This window comes from Cololabis saira, chromosome 1 (genome assembly GCF_033807715.1).
Source record: "Cololabis saira isolate AMF1-May2022 chromosome 1, fColSai1.1, whole genome shotgun sequence".
NCBI lineage: Eukaryota > Metazoa > Chordata > Actinopteri > Beloniformes > Belonidae > Cololabis > Cololabis saira.
This window is the reverse complement of record NC_084587.1, coordinates 56,345,402-56,368,688: the sequence shown is the minus strand read 5'-3', so window position 1 is coordinate 56,368,688 and position 23,287 is coordinate 56,345,402. Positions and strand designations below refer to the sequence as shown.

Below are 23,287 nucleotides of genomic sequence, written 5' to 3'. Positions count from 1 at the left end.
GGCATATCTGTGACAAGGAAACACAAAGACCTGCTCCAAGAGAATCTTATCTCATTGTTAAATAAGACCAAACAAATCCTTACACAATGGTCACCCCTGTCAATGTCTCTTGTGGGTCGCATCAATTCAGTTAAAATGACCATTTTACCTAAATTTTTGTACCTTTTCCAGACCTTACCACTCTTTATTCCTGGTTCTTTTTTTCAGTCCCTTGACTCAGTTATATCTTCATACCTATGGCGGGGTAAACGGCCACATTTGAACAAGACTCACCTTCAAAAAATAAAGTCTGCAGGTGGTCTGGCCCTCCCAAACTTTCGTTATTATTATTGGGCTGCTAACCTGCGCTGCCTTGCATTCTGGTCCTTCTACTGCGACGGCGCTGACCGCCCTGACTGGGTGGCGATGGAGTCACATCCAACTGATGACCTGTCAATTCCTGCCCTACTCGGTTCCTCACTTCCACTTCCTTCACTTAAATCAATCAAAAACCCAGTGGTTAAACATTCTCTTAGAATTTGGGCCCAATTTAGGAAGTTTTTTGGTTTTCACAGCTTCTCTCTTCTTGGCCCGATTGCATCAAATCACTTTTTCAAACCATCCCTTGAGGACCCCACCTTCCAGGAATGGCACAGGAGGGGTATGATTCGTTTTAGAGATATCTTCATAGACGGCACCGTGGCATCTTTTGAGCAGTTAAGTAGGAAATTCAGCCTTCCAAAATCACATTTCTTTAGGTATCTTCAGGCTAGACATTTTGTTCTTTCCCAGACACCAAGCCCTGGTGCATCGATAGGCTTGACCAGAGTTGACAAAGTTCTTGCCACAGACCCATTCAAAAAGGGGCTCATTTCATCTTTCTATGGCATGTTGCTGGATCTTAGGAGTGCCCCTACAGATAAACTCAAAGCAGCATGGGAGCAGGACTTAGGGCTTCCCTTATCAGAGGATACCTGGGAGTCCATACTCAAACTGGTTAATACAACCTCCCTGTGCGCACGTCACTGCTTAATTCAGTTTAAAGTGTTACACAGGGCTCATATTTCCAAAGCAAAGTTATCCTCCATGTACCCAGATATTAGTCCATACTGTGTAAGATGTAAAGTAGCAGAAGCCTCTCTCATCCACATGTACTGGTCCTGCCCATGTCTAAACAAGTACTGGAGGGAAGTATTTCATACTCTCTCTCTGGTGCTTAAAATCAGATTAGAACCAAACCCACTGACTGCCCTGTTTGGGGTCATGGAGGGAGGAAGGAAGTTAACCACTGCACAGGGGCACACTTTGTCTTTTGCCTCCCTTTTGGCTCGTCGGGCAATTCTGTTCAGGTGGAAGGATCCCTTCCCTCCTACTCGTGCACAATGGCTGGAAGACATCATGTCCTGTTTAAAACTGGAGAAAATTAGATACTCGCTTCAGCTATCAAATAAGTTCCAGAAAGTGTGGGGACCTTTTCTAGAAGCATTCCAGACCCTGTGAACTATACTTCATATTTCTTTTGTATTCCTAGTGCAGGCTTTTGATGTTAGAGTGACCTCATATTGTGATTAGTAATCTGGCAGTGACATGGGAGGGATTAGTTTGGTCTGTAGTTTGTTTTTGTTACTGTTTAACTTTTTTTCATACTGTTTAATTGTTTTTTATATTTTGTACACTGGTGTATGCTATGATCAACATGCCCATGCCTACTCAAAATATTTGTAATTAACATTCAGCATTTCACCTTTTTTACTTTGTGAAAATTTCAATAAAAAGATCTTGAATTAAAAAAAACATGATTTGTAATGTGAATTTGCAACGCTTTAAACTTCAAATAATAGTTTTTGACGTGACATCAGAGATGTCATGAGAGACATGCTCTCTGTGAAAGGATGAGGCCAATCGAATCGTAGCTGCTTCAACTGAGCGATTCCTTCACGAGGAGCGACCAGGATTTCCAACACGTTTGATTTTCTTGCGAGCACACGATTAGTGATCGGGAGCTTGTTGTAAGGTGTTAGGCCCAATCCCAATACTCCTCCTACTTTCTTTCACTAGCCCTACTTTCTTTCACTACCCCTAAAAAAGATTCTTTCACTACCCCTAAAAAAGAAGGGACATATTTTAGGGCACTTGAAATCTTCCCTGTTCCCTGTCCCAATACTCCCACTACTCCTACTTTCAGCACCATCCCTAAAATCAGGAAGCTGAGAGCCAAAAGCTGTTTTAATTTCAGCTGTAGCGCTGTTAATATGCCACTTTTTTTTCATTAAGTTTTAATATTTTTTCAGGCGTAAAAGTAACCGTTAAGATCCCCAACCTGGGCTCAGTTTATCCAAATAACGCCTGTTAAGAAATTTGATCTGATGTTTTCGGAGAAGAGCCGCCGGCTCGGAGCAGCAGCAGCTCACGGCCGGGTCAACCTGCACCGTCGTCCCGGGGAGAAACCTGCAGCTCTGTGGAGAATTACCGCTGGCTGAAATTAATCATTTAGGAAGATAAATGTTGGTTTAATAGATGAAGTCTAACAGTTGTAGCTACGCCTGTTAAAGAGCATATTGCAGGTTAGAATTTTTTCAAAAATGATACCTGACCTTATGTGAAAATGACTATGTGAGAAGTTAATGTAGGATTTAATATGTTTTACAAGACATAAGGGCACTTATTCAGAGGAAAAAGTGGCTGATTTTAGCCAAGCTCGTACAAACGCTTTTTTTTTCGAACACCGCGTCATATGACGTCACACCAGGGAGCAGTCTCCACAGCTCTGCCCCATCTGTATGCCCAGACCCCGTACACACGTAGCCGGGTATCTGCTAAACCGAAGATATTTTCCTACGTTTGGACCTGTCATCCACATGAAAACGCAAATAAACAAATGTTTAAAAAAACTCCGGGCAAAGGGAAGATTTTTCACATTACTTGTCACATTATGCTCCAAAACAACAACAAGTCGAGCTCGTTACCCGAGAATGAGACGCGGCTCCCGGGAAAGCTGCGCAGCAGGGCTGCAGCAGGGCTGCAGCAGGGCTGCGTCGATTAACGCGGCAGCTCCGCGGCGGACACAGGGAAACTCCAGCTCGTTGCCTGAGGAGGAGGCGCGGATCCCGGGGTAACTGCGCCGCGGAGGCGGCCCGGAGTCCGGAAGACCAGATGATCTACAGGTCTGTGCTTATGAAAGTGGTCGAAAACGCAGATATTCGGTTCTGTGTGGAAGGTTTTTTTTTTTTTAACAACGATGTAATGTGGATACAAATTATTTTATAAACGAAGGGGGGGAAGTATTCGGTTTTAAAAATACCCGGCTATTTCGGATGCTTTTAAAAAAAAAAGAGAAGATAATAAGCCTGTTTTCTGTTTAGAAAGTACAAACATAGACAGATTACAAGTACTCACCCGTTTTTAAGGAGGTTTTTTTGGAGTTTCTTTCAGGAGCACGGGTGCTGTAGTGAATAAAGGCGGATTTATGGTTCCGCGTAAAATCGACGGCGCAGCCTACGGTGTAGGGTACGCGGCGCACGCAGCGTTCGGTGCGTCGCCGCGTAACCTACGCCATAGGGTCTGCGTTGGTGTAACGCGGACCCATAAATCAGCCTTTTAAAAAGCGAGTTTCAGCTGTCAATCAAAAGAACGTGGGGGGGCCTAACGGGTTCGTAATTATAAGGCTGTGGCCCGTCATATTGGTGTGAATACACATTCACAACCTCTTCAGTGTCACAAAAAACATTAAGATCCATTATTTTTCCTATTGTTGAATTCACCGCGCTCCCCTATGCCACGTCACTTCCGGTTCAACTTTTTCAGATGCGGAAGTAAAATACTCTCACAAAAACAACTCCGGAGGTCACTGTAGTATATATTTATGCGTATTTCAATGAAAATTCAGTTCCTACATTATTTTCCTACACATTGATTCACAGGGGTCTCCAACCTGCAATATGCTCTTTAAGAAATTTGCTCAGAAAATTTCGAGATTTCTGTCTGCCAGCTTGGGAGCTGATTTATGGGTCTGCGTTAAATCGACGCAGAGCCTACGGCGTACGGTACGGCGTAGGGTACGGCGTACGGTGCGCATCGCCGCGTAACATCAACACAGAGCCTACGGCGTAGCCTACGGCGTAGTTTATTCGTTGGTGTAACGCGGAACCATAAATCAGCCCTTATTCTGGCGTGATCTTCGGCAAACGGGCAAACGAGTGATTACAGTATGTACATTCACTGAGTGAATATTATGAAAATAAAATATATATTTCTCGCTAGAAATGTAATCAAAACGCATTTTTATGCAGAAACTAACTCAAAATATTGATTTTATTCATTAAAAAATGAGAAATGTTTCATCATCATCTTCTTCATCAACTTCATCCGTTACCGGGTCGCGGGGGCAGCAGCCTCAGCAGGGATGCCCAGACTTCCCTCACCCCAGACACTTCCTCCAGCTCTTCCGGGGGGAGTCCGAGGCGTTCCCAGGCCAGCCGAGAGACATAGTCTCTCCAGCGTGTCCTGGGTCTTCCCCGGGGTCTCCTCCCGGTGGGACATGCCTGGAACACCTCCCTAGGGAGGCGTCCAGGAGGCATCCGGTACAGATGTCCAAGCCACCTCAGCTGACTCCTCTCAATGTGGAGGAGTAGCGGCTCGACTCCGAGCTCCTCCCGGGTGACCGAACTCCTCACCCTATCTCTAAGGGAGCGTCCAGCCACCCTGCGGAGGAAACTCATCTCAGCCGCTTGTATCCGCGATCTTGTCCTTTCGGTCACTACCCAAAGTTCATGACCATAGGTGAGGGTAGGGGCGTAGATTGACCGGTAAATCGAGAGCTTCGCCTTTCGACTCAGCTCCCTCTTTACCACGACGGTCCAGTACATCGACCGCATTACTGCGGACGCTGCACCGATCCGCCTGTCAATCTCACGCTCCATTGTTCCCTCACTCGTGAACAAGATCCCGAGATACTTGAACTCCTCCACCTGAGGCAGGACTTCTCCACCCACCCGGAGAAGGCATGCCACCCTTTTCCGGTCGAGAACCATGGCCTCGGTCTTGGAGGTGCTGATTCTCATCCCTGCCGCGTCGCACTCGGCCGCAAACCGCCCCAGCACATGCTGGAGGTCCCGGTCTGATGAAGCCAACAGGACAACATCATCTGCAAAAAGCAGAGATGAAATCCTGAGGTTCCCAAACCGGATCCCCTCCGGCCCCTGGCTGCGCCTAGAAATCCTGTCCATAAAAATTATGAACAGGACCGGTGACAAAGGGCAGCCCTGCCGGAGTCCAACATGCACCGGGAACAAGTCTGACTTACTGCCGGCAATGCGAACCAAACTCCTGCTTCGATCATACAGAGACCGGACAGCCCTTAGTAGAGGGCCCCGGACTCCATACTCACTCAGCACCCCCCACAGAATGGCACGAGGGACACGGTCAAATGCCTTCCCCAGATCCATAAAGCACATGTAGACTGGTTGGGCAAATTCCCATGAACCCTCGAGCACCCTGCGGAGGGTATAGAGCTGGTCCAGTGTTCCACGACCGGGATGAAAACCGCATTGTTCCTCCTGAATCCGAGGTTCGACTATCGGCCGTAATCTCCTCTCCAGTACCCTGGCGTAGACTTTCCCCGGGAGGCTGAGAAGTGTGATCCCCCTGTAGTTGGAACACACTCTCCGGTCCCCCTTTTTAAACAGAGGGACCACCACCCCGGTTTGCCACCCCAGCGGTACTGTCCCCTTCCTCCATGCAATGTCGCAGAGGCGTGTCAGCCAAGACAGCCCTACGACATCCAGAGACTTGAGGTACTCAGGGCGAATCTCATCCACCCCCGGTGCCCGGCCACCGAGGAGCTTACGAACCACCTCGGTGACCTCGGCTTGGGTGATGGATGAGCACGCCTCTGAGCCCCAACCCTCTGCTTCCTCAGTGGAAGGCATGTCAGTCGGGTTAAGGAGATCCTCAAAGTATTCCTTCCACCGTCCGACAATGTCCCCAGTCGAGGTCAACAGCTCCCCACCAGCACCATAAATGGTGCCGGCAGAGTACTGCTTCCCCCTTCTGAGGCGCCGGACGGTCCTCCAGAATTTCCTCGAGGCCGACCGAAAGTCCTCCTCCATGGCCTCCCCGAACTCCTCCCAGACCCGAGTTTTTGCCTCCAAGACTGCCCGAGCCGCGGCCCGCTTGGCCTGCCGGTACCTATCTACTGCGTCAGGAGCCCCACCGGCCAACATAGCCTGGTAGGACTCCTTCTTCAGTCTGACGGCATCCTGTACTTCCGGTGTCCACCACCGGGTTCTAGGATTGCCGCCACGACAGGCACCGGAGACCTTGCGTCCACAGCTTCGAGCCGCCGCGTTGACAATGGAGGCGGAGAACATGGTCCACTCGGACTCGATGTCCCCCGCCTCCCCCGGGATCCGAGAGAAGCTCTCCCGGAGGTGGGAGTTGAACATGTCCCTGACAGAGGGCTCAGCCAGACGTTCCCAACAGACCCTCACAATCCGTTTGGGTCTGCCCGGTCTGTCCAACCTCCTCACCTGCCAGCGCATCCAACTCACCACCAGGTGGTGATCAGTTGACAGCTCAGCCCCTCTCTTCACCCGAGTGTCCAAGACATGCGGCCGAAGGTCAGATGAAACGACAACAAAGTCCCCCCTACATTCCTAAAATAAGAAATGTCCGCCATGTTTTTTTTGGGGGATTCAGTCCGCAAATGACGACGAAAAGCATTCTGGGAAATTTTTTTGTCCCTAGATCAACTAGTGAGGATCGGAAAACACTTGATCCGTAGGGACAGATTCATAGCCACTACACTACTTTTCGTCACTCCCCCTAGGTGGAAAGAGGAATTGGGACACCACTACCCTCACGGGAACGCGCAAAATTTAGGGGTAGGGATGAAAACGAGGGGTAGTGGGAGTATTGGGACAGGGCCTTAATCTCTCGTCGTTACCCCACGTATACTGCAAGAGGCACGACCAACGATTGGGTAGACATCTGGCCCGATCCAAAAAAATAGCACAAGTGGAAAATTGGTTCAAAACGAGCCGACAATCGCACAGTGTCTGCCCGGCTTTAGGGGCCTTTGCTCAGGGACCCAAAGTGGGTGCCTTTTTTGCTTTCCTGGGGCTTGGACCTGGGCCCTCCAGCACAACTCTGTAACAGGCTTCCACTTCCCCCTAAACTTGTGTGCAGAGGTACTTAAAAGTGACAACGGGTGGTTTCAACATATTATCGGAGGACAGCGGAGCAAAAACCCACCATCACTGTCTTCATCCATGAAGTCCACCTCTCTTCCTCAACTTCTGATGAACAAAACGCTCCAAAAACAAGAGCCGGCAGATCGCCCGCGGTCGTCAGACATGATTGCAGGACATGACAACAGCGTCGTTCAAAAAGGTTGCACACGCTCTCCTCCTCAGGTACTGATCCACAGAGAGCAGAAACATAACATCATCAGCAAACAGGGGAAAACATTTCTAGAGTCTTCCACACCTGGACTGTTGACATTTAAACATTTAAAGGAGCTTGAGGCAAGAATAAGAAATGAGACTCATTAGCGCCACAACAGCCGTCGGGGGTACTGCAGCCAACAGCGAAGCCGGCACGGGGGAACGGGGAAAATGCGCATGCAGCGTCATGTGACGTCACATCCGCAGGACAGCGCGGGAAATTCGGGCCCGGAATTGCAGCACATTTTGCAGCACACAGCCTGTTCAAGGCAACGGAGAGATACACTAGAGGGCTCATTCTTTTTGGTTTGGAACGCTTCATCTGACATTATTACTAGAAAACTTAAAACGTATACATATTTTTTTCATAAATCCTGCCTCAAGCTCCTTTAAACTGATGTTTAACAAATGCTAAATGTTAGTGAGTCCCTCCATCAGTTGCTAAATGTAAGCTAGCTCACATCCACACAAGAGCACAGACAGCACTATGCTAGCACTGTGCTAGTCTAGACTGTTTCCATTTATTTGTTTACCACAATATTTCCATTTGTTCTGTTTATTCTATGTAAAATTTCCAAATTAGATCAATGTCAAAATTTTAATTCCCATGGAAGGTTTCTGCAAACATACCAGAGATTCTTCTGGGTCCAGGGTATAGGGTCAGATTGGTTCCAGGTACCACTTCAATTCAATTCAATAAAATTTTATTTGTATAGCGTCTAATACAACAAATGTTGTCTCTAGGAGCTTTCCAGAGACCAGAACATGAACATAAACCCCTGAGCAATTATTACATATGAATATATAGACATTAAGATAGTGAATGCTCGGATGCTAGATTACTTTTCCTCTCTCTTCTTTCTGTTTCCCACTTGTTTGGTTGATGTGCACAGAGGATATTGCTAGAGGATATTGTAATAAAGCCAACTATTACACCAGATACACCTCTTTTTTTCAAATTGTTCCCTTTTGGAGAAGTCAGAGTGGGTCAAACACTACACTGATTAAATATGAAAGGTTTTAGGGTCCGTCCTGCCCCTTAGCAGGAAATGGCGTCAGGCACTTTTCAGAGTATTCTAATAAAATATATGCTCATATTCTCTGTAAGTGTGTAAAAGGAGCTTGTGTTCCACTTTAAGAAATGTAAGACATTTCGTAGCCCCACCTTTGTTCTGCTGTCCTAATGCTGGAATACAGTCTCTGTTAAATAAAATTGTTCTTCCGTAATGCCAAACATCTTTTTCTGTGATTTATGAGCCTTCATACATTGTCTTTTAATTAGTGCCACGGCTGCGCCACGTGGCACTCCTCCTCCATTGAGCTTCGCAATGGAGGAGGAGTGCCTCGTGCGCAGCACAAGGCACTCTTAATATTGCTCAGGCTTATTATATATTCTTCCGTAAAAACTTCGTCCCGTAACTAGTCCCACAGCTTTGAGAAAACGCGAAAAGTAAAAACGTAGAAACATGCGCCTTAATCGGGAATCGATGGGTATGACTTTTATTAGCGATTGGCGTGCACGTTTTTGCGCAACGTGCACAAACGTGCGCTTTTTGCCCCATCCGGAACGCATTGCGAGAACTTTGGGGCCTCACCAATCGCACACCGTTGCTCGAAAAATTCTGAACCGATTTAGAAAGTTGTAGGCCCTAAATTTAACTACAGTCCTGTGGATTTTCAGAGTGATGGCACGAATAGTTTTTGCACGAAGTGCAAAAACATTTCCAAATTTCCAAATTAATGGGGAGATTTTCCCATGTAAGTGAATGGAGCAGAATGTAACACTGTGGATGGGAGGAGGTAAAAAAAAAGCCAAATTCACCTTTTTTCAGAGTCACATATCTTTCTCATACTTGCACGTAGAACTGTCATTCAAACTTCAAAATGGAGGAAAACTTCTCCTCTCTCTCTAAACCCCGAACTGTTTTTTCCTAAGATGTACACTTTTCAAGATATGAGCCCTCAAGCGAGGACTGGAAATCACTTTTTTGTCAAATCTTCAGTGCGGTTCTAATTGATCAGAGTGCGAGAGACTTTCAAAAAATGAACATAATTTTTATTTGTAACTCGAGCTCGCGGGCAAACCGTAAAAGCTAGAAAGATAATTTTTGGTCAGAATATAGACATAGGTGTTGTGATTCATAAAATGTGACTTTGACAGGCGTGGTGTGCACAAAATTTTAACGGGGGAGCCAACAGACACGCCAATTCCTGTCTCGCTCTTCATTGACTCTTATGTTAAAAAACATTTTCTTAAGAAAAATCTCATTTTTGTTTTCGAATTGCCGTTACTAACACATTTTAAGGAATATCTGTATGAAAATAACATTTAGATAATCTGGTAGGTTCTCTGTTTCTCAAAATGTTTTCGTTTTTCTGCTAAGAGCTACGGTTTGAGCGCAAAGTGGAGTGATTTCAGGTTTGTCACAACCGAAAATCCAGCTGAGTCATTCCCGCTCCCTCTGTATCAGGTTCTTGTTGCCCCAGCAACCAGAGCTCAGCTGTTGACTGATTAGGCTGACCCAGAACTGGTCACATGACTCACTCAGTACAGACTTCATAGTATAACCTGGAAAATGGAGAAATCTGAACCCTGACCTTTTAACCTTAGATGAGCACACACACACACACACACACACACACACACACACACACACACACACACACACACACACACACACACACACACACGATAGGTGTTATTATGGGATGTCAGGTGTTTTTACAGGATGTTAGTGTTATTATGGGATGGCAGGTGTTTTTATAGGATTTTAGTGTTACTATGGGATGTCAGGTGTTTTTATAGGATGTTAGTGTTATTATGGGATGTCAGGTGTTTTTATAGAATGTTAGTGTTATTATGGGATGTTAGTGTTATTATGGGATGGCAGGTGTTTTTATAGGATGTTAGTGTTATTATGGGATGTCAGGTGTTTTTATAGGATGTTAGTGTTATTATGGGATGTCAGGTGTTTTTATAGGATGTTAGTGTTATTATGGGATGGCAGGTGTTTTTATAGGATGTTAGTGTTATTATGGGATGTCAGGTGTTTTTATAGGATGTTAGTGTTATTATGGGATGTCAGGTGTTTTTATAGGATGTTAGTGTTATTATGGGATGTCAGGTGTTTTTATAGGATGTTAGTGTTATTATGGGATGTCAGGTGTTTTTATAGGATGTTAGTGTTATTATGGGATGTTAGTGTTTCAATTTCAATTTCATTTCAATTTTATTTATATAGCGTCTAATACAACAGAGTTGTCTCTAGACGCTTTACAGAGACCCATACCCAGAACATGACCCCCGAGCAGTTATTACATAAACAATGGCAGGTAAAAACTCCCCTAGTGGGAGAAAAACCTTAAGCCAAACAGTGGCAAGGAAAAACTCCCCTTTAGGAGGGAAGAAACCTTGAGCAGGACCAGGCTCATCAGGGGGGACCCTCCTGCCGAGGGCCAGACTGGTGGGTCAGGGACGGCAACAGCACAGCAGGCAGGTGGAAGCAGCAACGGGATGACCGGGGGTGGGGACCGCAGGCCAGCACACAGCTCCCGAAGCTCCGGCCCAATCAGCAAGTCCCAGGTTGGGGTGCAGGGTCAGGAAAAGACTTGTGCTCCGTAATGCAAGCTACAAGCCACCCACGGCCACCTGCAGGACAGAAGAGAGAAAAGGGAGGAGAAGGGGGGGCCAGCAACGGGATGACCAGGGGTGGGGACCGCAGGCCAGCACGCAGCTCCCGAAGCTCCGGCCCAATCATCAAGTCCCAGGTTGGGGTGCAGGGTCGGGGAAAGGTTGAGAAGGGGCAGGGCCAGGGAGAGGAGTCTTGAGGGACGAACATTCTCCCCCGCCCAAAAGGGGCCGTTACCCTGCCCCCCTCACTCCCACACTGCAGGTTCCGGTGTCCGGCAAAGGATGCTGCAACATGGACAAAAGAGAGAAAAGGGAGGAGAAGGGGGGGCCAGCACAAGAAACCACAGGAGCGACTCTGACACACTAAAGTTTACACTACCTAGAGATTTACCAACACCAGCTAGAGGTTTACTAAACACTAACTATAGGCTTTACTAAACAGAAATGTTTTAAGTTTAGTTTTAAAGGTGGAGGTGGTGTCAGCCCCCTTAACCCAGATTGGAAGTTGGTTCCATAGTAGTGGCGCCTGATAGCAGAACGCCCGCCCTCCAAATCTACATTTAGATACTCTAGGAACTACGAGTAAACCTGCACTCTGAGAACGGAGAGCTCTGACAGGAACATAAGGCACTATCAGGTCTTGCAAATAATGCGGAGCTAAGCCGTTTTGGGCTTTATACGCAAGTAATAAAATTTTAAATTGGATTCTGAATTTTACGGGTAACCAATGGAGCGACGCTAACACTGGAGAGACGTGGTCTCTCCTGTGTTATTATGGGATGGTAGGTGTTTATTATGGGATGGTAGTGTTATCGGTGTTAGCGGTCCCGTTAGCGGTTCTGTTAGTGGTCCTGTTAGCGGTCCTGTTAGCGGTTGTTAGCGATCCCGTTAGCGGCTCGGTTAGCGATCCCGTTAGCGGCTCGGTTAGTGGTCCCGTTAGCGGTCCTGTTAGCGATTCCGTTAGCGATCCCGTTAGCGGTCCAGTTAGCGGTTCAGTTAGCGATTCCATTAGCGATCCCGTTAGCGGTCCCGTTAGCGGTCCAGTTAGCGGTTCAGTTAGCGATTCTGTTAGCGATCCCGTTAGCGGTCCCGTTAGCGGTCCAGTTAGCGGTTCAGTTAGCGATTCTGTTAGCGATCCCGTTAGCGACCCCGTTAGCGGTTCTGTTAGCGGTCCCGTTAGCGGTTCCGTTAGCGGTTGTTAGTGGTCCCGTTAGCGATCCCATTAGCGGCTCGGTTAGCGGTCCCGTTAGCGATCCCGTTAGCGGTCCAGTTAGCGACCCCGTTAGCGGTCCCGTTAGCAATCCCGTTAGCGGTCCCGTTAGCGGTTGTTAGCGATCCCGTTAGCGATCCCGTTAGCGATCCCGTTAGCGATCCCGTTAGCGGCTCGGTTAGCGGTCCCGTTAGCGGTCCTGTTAGCGATTCCGTTAGCGATCCCATTAGCGGCCCCGTTAGCGGTCCAGTTAGTGGTTCAGTTAGCGATTCCGTTAGCGATCCCGTTAGCGGTCCAGTTAGCGATCCCGTTAGTGACCCCGTTAGCGGTTCTGTTAGCGGTACCGTTAGCGGTTCCGTTAGCGGTTGTTAGCGGTCCCGTTAGCGATCCCATTAGCGGCTCGGTTAGCGATCCCGTTAGCGATCCCGTTAGCGGTCCCGTTAGCGGTCCCGTTAGCGGTCCCGTTAGCGGTCCCGTTAGCGGTTCCGTTAGCGATCCCATTAGCGGTCCCGTTAGCGGTCCCGTTAGCGGTTGTTAGCGGCTCGGTTAACGATCCCGTTAGCGGCTCGGTTAGCGGTCCCGTTAGCGATCCCGTTAGCGGCTCGGTTAGCGGTCCCGTTAGCGGTCCCGTAAGCAATCCCGTTAGCGATCCCGTTAGCGGTTCAGTTAGCGATCCCGTTAGAGGTTCCGTTAGCGGTTCTGTTAGCTATCCCGTTAGCAGTCCCGTTAGCGGTTTTGTTAGTGGTTCTATTAGCCTATTACATATTTTCTGTAATAACTTTTGAATGGTTTGACATAGAGAGTCATGGGTGGTGTCATTGGAATCTGTATCGAGTCCTTGACCTTCATGGGTGCAAATAAGCCCCGCGATCATCCGGCAGTAGTCCGTGGCACTTCAAAATTTCCCAGGAATTTTGTCTAGTTGTTTTACTTGTTCTCACAGACAGACACTTGCTGTTATTGTCACATTCATCATTTAAATACATCAGACTGTATTTGTGTGTGATTCCTCCGCAGCAGATGCAGCATGAAACACACTGACCACAGACTGATAAACATCTGCAGCATCGTACTACAGATAAATAGATCTGGATCATCAAATATTTAACTGAAAACCATAATTTATCATTGTTCAATGTAAGGGAGTATTAATAAATTGCTTACATTAATCTCATGTAGCTACATAAGAGATGCATTGCACCAGATTACAGTTCAATTGCTAATTTATCTGCAATCCATGAAGCAAAGTCCCCCCCCCCCAAATAACACAGAAAAGCTTGTCAAATTATGCTTTTAGTTGTCATCCAGCCATTCAATACACGTAACCGACATGGATGTATTCCCAGTGATTCATTATCAGCTGTAAATGTACCTGTGTACGGATTATTTTGATATTTAGCGTTCAAGAGCGAGCTCACTGCTGTCTGTCCCATAGACGAACATGTCAGCAGCTTTGTTTGGAACTTGCGGGGCTTCCATGAACCACATGACCACTCTGGCGGCGAGAACAAAAGTTGTCGTCACTCTGTTTTATCCACTACTCTGGTTAAAGTATATGAAGACTTTGGTGACTGAGTCATGTGACCAGTTCTGGCTGAGGCAATGACTCAGCAGCTGAGTTCCTGTTGCCACGAGAACAAGAACCTAACTCCAAGAACCTTCCAGGTTTGGCTGTGAGAAAAACCCAGATTTTGGCCGATTTGTTATCAAACCGTAGCTCGTAGCCAAAAAACCAAAATATTCTGAGAGACACAAAAGCCGGCAGATTCTGACAATCTTAAGTTTATTCATATATTCCTTAAAATGAGTGAGTAAGCTCAGTGCGAAGACAGAGTGAGATTTTTTTGAAGAAAACGTTTGATTAAATTACACTCAATGGGGACTGAGACAGGTATTGGCGGTGCTCTAGCCCCCGCCGTTTAAATTTTGTGCATACCCCGCCTGTCAAAGTCACATTTTATGAATCCCAACACCTATGTCTACATTCTGACCAAAAAGTATTGAGTTACAAATAAAATTTGGGTTATTTTTTATAAGTTGCTGTAACTCCCCGGGGGGAGTCTAGGTTCCCGGAGGAGAGACCGGTCCAGGTCCCGGACTCCATCACCAGAGAAACACTTTCTGGATCTTGCAGCACCTGCAGCCGACTCGATATCAGACTAAGAAAGTAGTCCAAACATTCAAGAAAAACTTTATTCATATGTTGCTGAGTAAGTTAGTTTTATTTTAAAAAACAACTTTAGAGAACCGGTTCCTCGATGCAAATTGTGTTTTAATGTGTGTCTGTTCAGACACAGTTATGGGATGTTTTAGGATCTGTATTTTATCTCAAATACTTGTCCCATACGGTCGTCATGGCGACCTGTCAGCAGCTCCTGCTGAAAGGTTCATGTTGGATCGATCCGAAGCGTCGCTGGTTACAGTTAAGGGCAGCGATCCAGAAGGGTCCTCTTAGTGACCTAAACCAGCTGATGATCCAGTCTTAGTCCTGGACCAGCAGGTCCAGACTAAACCAGCTGATGATCCAGTCTTAGTCCTGGACCAGCAGGTCCAGACTAAACCAGCTGATGATCCAGTCTTAGTCCTGGACCAGCAGGTCGGTGTGATCCCTGAAGACTCGCTCCTGATCCTGCCATCAGCAGGTTCCTCTAACCAGCCAAGGCTGCCGTTGTGATTGACAGGTTCCATTGTTGTGATTGACAGATTCCATGGTTGTGATTGACAGGTTCCATCGTTGGGATTGACAGATTCCATGGTTGTGATTGACAGGTTCCATCGTTGGGATTGACAGATTCCATGGTTGTGATTGACAGGTTCCATCGTTGGGATTGACAGATTCCATCGTTGTGATTGACAGATTCCATCGTTGTGATTGACAGATTACATGGTTGTGATTGACAGATTCCATCGTTGTGATTGACAGGTTCCATCGTTGTGATTGACAGATTCCATCGTTGTGATTGACAGGTTCCATGGTTGTGCTCCTACCTTTATATATTCATGTGGTTGATCGTGTGTAACTTATCTGGTGATGTGGGGACTGTCGTGTCCTTCATGTGGTCGTGAACTTATTGCTGACATCACGTTTCCTCATATTCTGCACTTCACTGCATCACCAGTGAGAGTCGCCAACGGACAAAACCTCAGAAAAGTGCGAACGCCAGACTTGATGTGTGAATGAAGGAGCGCAACTTTTCACACGTTCAAGTCACTTTTTGAACATCCGACCGTGAGCGTAGAAAGTGGCGTACGCACGTTTTTTGTGTGCCACACTCTTTGTTCACGAGGCCCCAGTTGATGGTTTAGAGCAGCGTTTTGGTCCCGAGGACACACCCTGATACACATGACCTTGTCACCAACAGAGTTGTGTAGACCTTGATGACATGTTGTTGATGACCATTAATTGGAATCAGGTGTGTTGAACCAGGGAAACATCTAAAACATGCAGGACAGTGGCTCTGGAGGAGTTGGAATGAAGACCACTGGTTTAGATTTTGCTCTGGTCCACCACAGCTGGCTCAGATTATTGATTATTGTCAGACTTGTGCAGACCTGGATGACCTGGTGATGGTGATCCAATCAGGTGTGTTTGGATCAACCTGTTAACTTACTAACTAACTAATCCTCTCTCTCTGGTGATAGTTGCTAGGCCTCCAGGAGTCCTGCTGACGCCCGCTGATTGTGTGTGTGTGTGTGTGTGTGTGTGTGTGTGTGTGTGTGTGTGTGTGTGTGTGTGTGTGTGTGTGTGTGTGCGTGTGTGTGTGTGTGTGTGTGTGTGTGTGTGTGTGTGTGTGTGTGTGTGTTTGTAGCTGTTGGGCTACTTTGTGTCACTATGTTGCAAATGTTGAAGCGGATCAATAAAGTTAATACAAAGACACACGCCTCAGTTGGACCTGTTTCAGTAAAAAAAATCATACACACACACACACACACACACACACACACACACACACACACACACACACACACACACACACACACACACACACACACACACACACACAGAGTGGGGTGTACAGCCAGCCTAGCATGTGGCCCCACCTCCTGCTGTGACATCATCACTGCTGCAGCAACTCGAGTATTCGTCAGAAAGAGGTTTAAATCTGCAGAAGCAGCAGACATGGCCGACTCTTCATCAGCCTCCTCCTCCTCTTCGCTCAGGGAGCTCACCCACACAGGTAAGACTCAACTGCAGGTCATGGGGCACAGCTCTCTGATCTCCTGTCAGCCAAAGCTTTCATTCAGTTCCCTGTGGTTTCCATAGAAACAGCTAGGGTTGACTGATCAATCATTTGACTGATTGCCTGTCAGTACGTTCGTTAACCAGTGAAAGTCGTCAAGGCATATATTTGAGTGGACTGGCCCGGTTCTGCTAACGTGCTAATGGGCTAACAAAGCTGCATTGTGCTGCTGATCAGCTGAGTGAGATTCTGGTCAGCTGACTGAAGGGGCTCAGGTGGAAGGACTCAAACCCTGACCTGCAGTACAAGTACAAAAACAACGGGGCTTTGTACTCAAGTAAAAGTAGTCAGTCCTGGCTTTAATGCATGTTCTAAAGTTGCTGTCTAACGTTTAAGTTTATCTCAGTGACTGGCAGATTATCTGAACAAAAATAAAGGAAACACATGAGATTAAAGTTCAGCATGAATATTCTGGAGTGTTTGGGTGTGTTGGAGGGTTTTTGAAGTTGCCACCACCACCAGCCCCACCGAGCCAGAAAATACACTTCATCAGCTTTGTGAGGATATGTCCGGACAAACCTAGACATTCCTGACATCCCTGGCTGGGGCTCCACAGGCTCCTCCACACCAGGACTAGCAGATTTGTCCATAGCAGGACCGACAGTAATGTCCAGACCAGGACAAATAGAGACCTCAACACCAGGAGACCTCCAGGCCAGGGTTAGAAGACACATCCAGACGAAGACCAACAGAGACTTCCGGACCAGGATTAACAGATACAGTACCTCCAGACCGGGGTTAACAGACACCTCCAGTTCAGGACTAACAGACTTGTCCAGGCCATGATGAATAGAGTCCTCCAGACCAGGATTTAAAGCATCCACCAAACGTTTGGAAAGAATAACCCCTTCCATTATACACCTGGATCAAACAGGCTTTATTAAGGATAGACATTCTTCTACTAATACACATAGACTAAGGCTGCGTCCCAATACTCCCCCTCGCCCTCGTTTTCTTCACTAACCCTAACTTTTGCGCGTTCCCGTGAAGGTAGTGGTGTCCCAATTCCTCTTTTCACCAAGGGGGAGTGGGCATAACGAGGGCTAGGGGCTGAGAATAGCCCCTTCAAATCCAGGGATTTCAGATGCTCACTTGGCGAGCGAGGGGGTATGAAAATTTCCCAGAATGCTTTTGCCGTAGGCTCTGCGTCGATTTGACTCGCCGACCGAAGGCAAACAGGCAGACTCGTCTCAGAGAAATAGAGAGAAATAATCCTGTGACTCGTCAGATTTGTTTTGGATGTTTCTGATATAATAGTCTTCAGAAACCACAAAGTAATCCAGCTGTTATCTGGGTAATTTACACACTTTCAGATAAAGTTGTAGAAGATCACACCAGAATAAAGGGATTTATGGTTCCACGTTACACCAACACAGAGCCTACGGCGTAGGTTACGCAACCTACGCCGTAAGGTCTGCGTCGATGTACGCGGCGACGCACGCCGTACCCTACGCCGTAGGCTCTGCGTCGATTTAACGCGGACCCAAACTCCGGAGCCGGCAGACAGAAATCTCTAAATTTCGGAGCAAATTTCTTAACAGGCGTAGCTACAACTGTTAGATTTCATCTATTAAACCAACATCTTCCTAAATGATTTATTTCAGTCAGCGTAATTCTCAACAGAGCTGCGTCCCAGAGAGAGTTTCTCTCCCGGGACGACGCAGCAGCTTGACCCGGCGGACACGTCTCTTCTCGGGCTGTGAGCTGAGGCTGCTGTTACCATGGTAACAGCTGAGGCTGCTCCCCGGGGGCGGCGGCTCTTCTCATCTCCCAAAACATCGGGTCAAATTTCTTAACAGGCGTTATTTGGATAAACTGAGCCCAGGTAGGGGATCTTAAGGTTACCTTTATGCCTGAAAAAATATTAAAACTTAATAAAGTGCCATATTAACAGCGCTACAGCTGAAATTAAAACAGCTTTTGGCTCTCTGCTTCCTGATCAGGTTAGGGATGAAAACAAGGGGGAGTAGGAGAAATGGGACAGGCACCTGGGCCAAGTGCCCTAGATCTCAAGTGCCCTAAAATCTCCCCCTTCTTTTTTAGGGGTTAGGGAAGAAAAGAAGTGCGAGTGGAGAAAAGAAGGGCGAGTGAAGAAAAGTAGGGGGAGTATTGAGATTGGGCCTAATTAGTCTAAGGCCCAATCTCAATACTCCCCCTATTCTCTGCCGTCTTCATCACTCTTTCCTCTTGCTTTCCTGTCACTCAACTGTGCAGTCAGATTAAATATGGTTTCAGCAATCTACTTCAACCTCTGCTGCTTGTGAAGTGGAGGGCAGCTACAATCTAGAGACACCTCCTGATCAGCTAGGGCAAGACATCCTGAGCTCTTTCATCAGGACCAGAGGCCTCATGTACAAAGAGTGCTGCGCACAAAAAACGTGCATCCACCCCTTTTTACGCTCACGGTCGGATGTTCAAAAAGTGACTTGAATGTGGAAAGTTGCGGTCTTTCACGCACAAATCAAGTCTGGCGTACGTACTTTCCTGAGGTTTTGTCCGTTGGCAACACTCACTGGTGATGCAGGGAAGTGCAGAATATGAGGAAACGTGACGTCAACAATAAGTTCAGCACCACGTGAAGGACACGACAGTCCCCACATCACCAGATAAGTTACACAAGAGTGGAGCTGCAATAATCTCACAATCAACCACATGAACATATAAAGGTAGGAGCACAACGATGGAACCTGTCAATCACAACGGCAGCTTTGGCTCCGTTAGAGGAACCTGCTGATGGCAGGATCAGGAGCGAGTCTTCAGGGACCAGACCGATCTGCTGGTCCAGGATGATGACTGGATCAGCTGGTTTAGGTACCAAGAGGACCAGGACCGGTCTCTCCTCCTGGTGATGGTCGCTTTACCAGTAGCTGTCTGAACTGTCAGTTCAGACATTTCTCAGTCGCGATGATGAACGTATGGGAGTTAGAACCCAGATCCTTAATATATACCATAACTGTGTCTGAACAAAAAGACAGAGATTAGTTTGGTTTGTATGAACTGATGTGACTCTGCCTTATATGAAATAAGTTTTATTGAATGTTTGGACTACTTTCAGAGTCTCATATCGAGTCGGCTGCAGGACTATAGAAAGTGTTTCTCCGGTGATGGAGTCCGGGACCTGGACCGGTCTCTCCTCCTGGTGATGGACTGGGACCTGGACCGGTCTCTCCTCCTGATGATGGAGACTGGGACCTGGACCGGTCTCTCCTCCTGGTGATGGAGACTGGGACCTGGACCGGTCTCTCCTCCTGATGATGGAGACTGGGACCTGGACCGGTCTCTCCTCCTGGTGATGGACTGGGACCTGGACCGGTCTCTCCTCCTGATGATGGAGACTGGGACCTGGACCGGTCTCTCCTCCTGATGATGGAGACCGGGACCTGGACCGGTCTCTCCTCCTGATGATGGAGACTGGGACCTGGACCGGTCTCTCCTCCTGGTGATGGACTGGGACCTGGACCGGTCTCTCCTCCTGATGATGGACTGGGACCTGGACCGGTCTCTCCTCCTGGTGATGGAGACTGGGACCTGGACTGGTCTCTCCTCCTGGTGATGGACTGGGACCTGGACCGGTCTCTCCTCCTGGTGATGGACTGGGACCTGGACCGGTCTCTCCTCCTGATGATGGACTGGGACCTGGACCGGTCTCTCCTCCTGGTGATGGACTGGGACCTGGACCGGTCTCTCCTCCTGATGATGGAGACCGGGACCTGGACTGGTCTCTCCTCCTGATGATGGACTGGGACCTGGACCGGTCTCTCCTCCTGATGATGGAGACCGGGACCTGGACCGGTCTCTCCTCCTGATGATGGAGACTGGGACCTGGACAGGTCTCTCCTCCTGATGATGGACTGGGACCTGGACTGGTCTCTCCTCCTGATGATGGAGACTGGGACCTGGACCGGTCTCTCCTCCTGATGATGGAGACTGGGACCTGGACAGGTCTCTCCTCCTGATGATGGAGACTGGGACCTGGACCGGTCTCTCCTCCTGGTGATGGAGACTGGGACCTGGACCGGTCTCTCCTCCTGATGATGGACTGGGACCTGGACCGGTCTCTCCTCCTGATGATGGACTGGGACCTGGACCGGTCTCTCCTCCTGATGATGGAGACTGGGACCTGGACCGGTCTCTCCTCCTGGTGATGGAGACTGGGACCTGGACCGGTCTCTCCTCCTGATGATGGACTGGGACCTGGACCGGTCTCTCCTCCTGATGATGGACTGGGACCTGGACCGGTCTCTCCTCCTGATGATGGACCGGGACCTGGACCGGTCTCTCCTCCTGATGATGGACTGGGACCTGGACCGGTCTCTCCTCCTGATGATGGAGACTGGGACCTGGACCGGTCTCTCCTCCTGGTGATGGAGACTGGGACCTGGACCGGTCTCTCCTCCTGATGATGGAGACTGGGACCTGGACTGGTCTCTCCTCCTGATGATGGAGACTGGGACCTGGACCGGTCTCTCCTCCTGGTGATGGAGACTGGGACCTGGACCGGTCTCTCCTCCTGGTGATGGAGACTGGGACCTGGACTGGTCTCTCCTCCTGATGATGGAGACTGGGACCTGGACCGGTCTCTCCTCCTGATGATGGAGACTGGGACCTGGACCGGTCTCTCCTCCTGATGATGGAGACTGGGACCTGGACCGGTCTCTCCTCCTGGTGATGGACCGGGACCTGGACCGGTCTCTCCTCCTGATGATGGAGACTGGGACCTGGACCGGTCTCTCCTCCTGATGATGGACTGGGACCTGGACCGGTCTCTCCTCCTGGTGATGGAGACTGGGACCTGGACCGGTCTCTCCTCCTGATGATGGACTGGGACCTGGACCGGTCTCTCCTCCTGATGATGGACTGGGACCTGGACCGGTCTCTCCTCCTGATGATGGACTGGGACCTGGACTGGTCTCTCCTCCTGGTGATGGAGACTGGGACCTGGACCGGTCTCTCCTCCTGATGATGGAGACTGGGACCTGGACCGGTCTCTCCTCCTGATGATGGAGACTGGGACCTGGACCGGTCTCTCCTCCTGATGATGGACTGGGACCTGGACCGGTCTCTCCTCCTGATGATGGACTGGGACCTGGACCGGTCTCTCCTCCTGATGATGGACTGGGACCTGGACTGGTCTCTCCTCCTGGTGATGGAGACTGGGACCTGGACCGGTCTCTCCTCCTGATGATGGAGACTGGGACCTGGACCGGTCTCTCCTCCTGATGATGGACTGGGACCTGGACCGGTCTCTCCTCCTGATGATGGACTGGGACCTGGACCGGTCTCTCCTCCTGATGATGGACTGGGACCTGGACCGGTCTCTCCTCCTGGTGATGGAGACTGGGACCTGGACCGGTCTCTCCTCCTGGTGATGGAGACTGGGACCTGGACCGGTCTCTCCTCCTGATGATGGAGACTGGGACCTGGACCGGTCTCTCCTCCTGATGATGGAGACTGGGACCTGGACCGGTCTCTCCTCCTGGTGATGGAGACTGGGACCTGGACTGGTCTCTCCTCCTGATGATGGAGACTGGGACCTGGACCGGTCTCTCCTCCTGATGATGGAGACTGGGACCTGGACAGGTCTCTCCTCCTGATGATGGACTGGGACCTGGACCGGTCTCTCCTCCTGGTGATGGAGACTGGGACCTGGACTGGTCTCTCCTCCTGATGATGGAGACTGGGACCTAGACTGGTCTCTCCTCCTGATGATGGACTGGGACCTGGACCGGTCTCTCCTCCTGATGATGGAGACTGGGACCTGGACCGGTCTCTCCTCCTGGTGATGGAGACTGGGACCTGGACCGGTCTCTCCTCCTGATGATGGAGACTGGGACCTGGACCGGTCTCTCCTCCTGGTGATGGAGACTGGGACCTGGACCGGTCTCTCCTCCTGGTGATGGACCGGGACCTGGACCGGTCTCTCCTCCTGATGATGGAGACTGGGACCTAGACCGGTCTCTCCTCCTGATGATGGAGACTGGGACCTGGACCGGTCTCTCCTCCTGGTGATGGACTGGGACCTGGACCGGTCTCTCCTCCTGGTGATGGAGACTGGGACCTGGACCGGTCTCTCCTCCTGATGATGGACCGGGACCTGGACCGGTCTCTCCTCCTGATGATGGAGACTGGGACCTGGACCGGTCTCTCCTCCTGATGATGGACTGGGACCTGGACCGGTCTCTCCTCCTGATGATGGACTGGGACCTGGACCGGTCTCTCCTCCTGATGATGGACTGGGACCTGGACCGGTCTCTCCTCCTGATGATGGAGACTGGGACCTGGACCGGTCTCTCCTCCTGATGATGGAGACTGGGACCTGGACCGGTCTCTCCTCCTGATGATGGAGACTGGGACCTGGACCGGTCTCTCCTCCTGGTGATGGAGACTGGGACCTGGACCGGTCTCTCCTCCTGATGATGGACTGGGACCTGGACCGGTCTCTCCTCCTGGTGATGGAGACTGGGACCTGGACCGGTCTCTCCTCCTGATGATGGACTGGGACCTGGACCGGTCTCTCCTCCTGGTGATGGAGACTGGGACCTGGACCGGTCTCTCCTCCTGGTGATGGAGACTGGGACCTGGACCGGTCTCTCCTCCTGATGATGGACTGGGACCTGGACCGGTCTCTCCTCCTGATGATGGACTGGGACCTGGACTGGTCTCTCCTCCTGGTGATGGAGACTGGGACCTGGACCGGTCTCTCCTCCTGATGATGGACTGGGACCTGGACCGGTCTCTCCTCCTGATGATGGACTGGGACCTGGACCGGTCTCTCCTCCTGATG

General features: G+C 49.4%; 1 protein-coding gene across 3 annotated transcripts in view; it reads left to right on the top strand.

Annotated features, from left to right (window-relative positions):
• LOC133449012 (son of sevenless homolog 1-like) overlaps positions 1–23,287 on the top strand; it is a 211,294-nt gene that overhangs the window by 163,628 nt on the left and 24,379 nt on the right. The window contains exon 1 of one of the 3 annotated variants that reach the window (XM_061728159.1): positions 16,338–16,440. The exons of the other annotated variants lie outside the window; for them this stretch is intronic. Coding sequence (XP_061584143.1) covers positions 16,383–16,440 — 58 coding nt within the window. The 5' untranslated portion in view covers positions 16,338–16,382. Of the gene's footprint in view, positions 1–16,337; positions 16,441–23,287 lie in introns of those variants that run through there. 3 annotated transcript variants of the gene reach the window in all.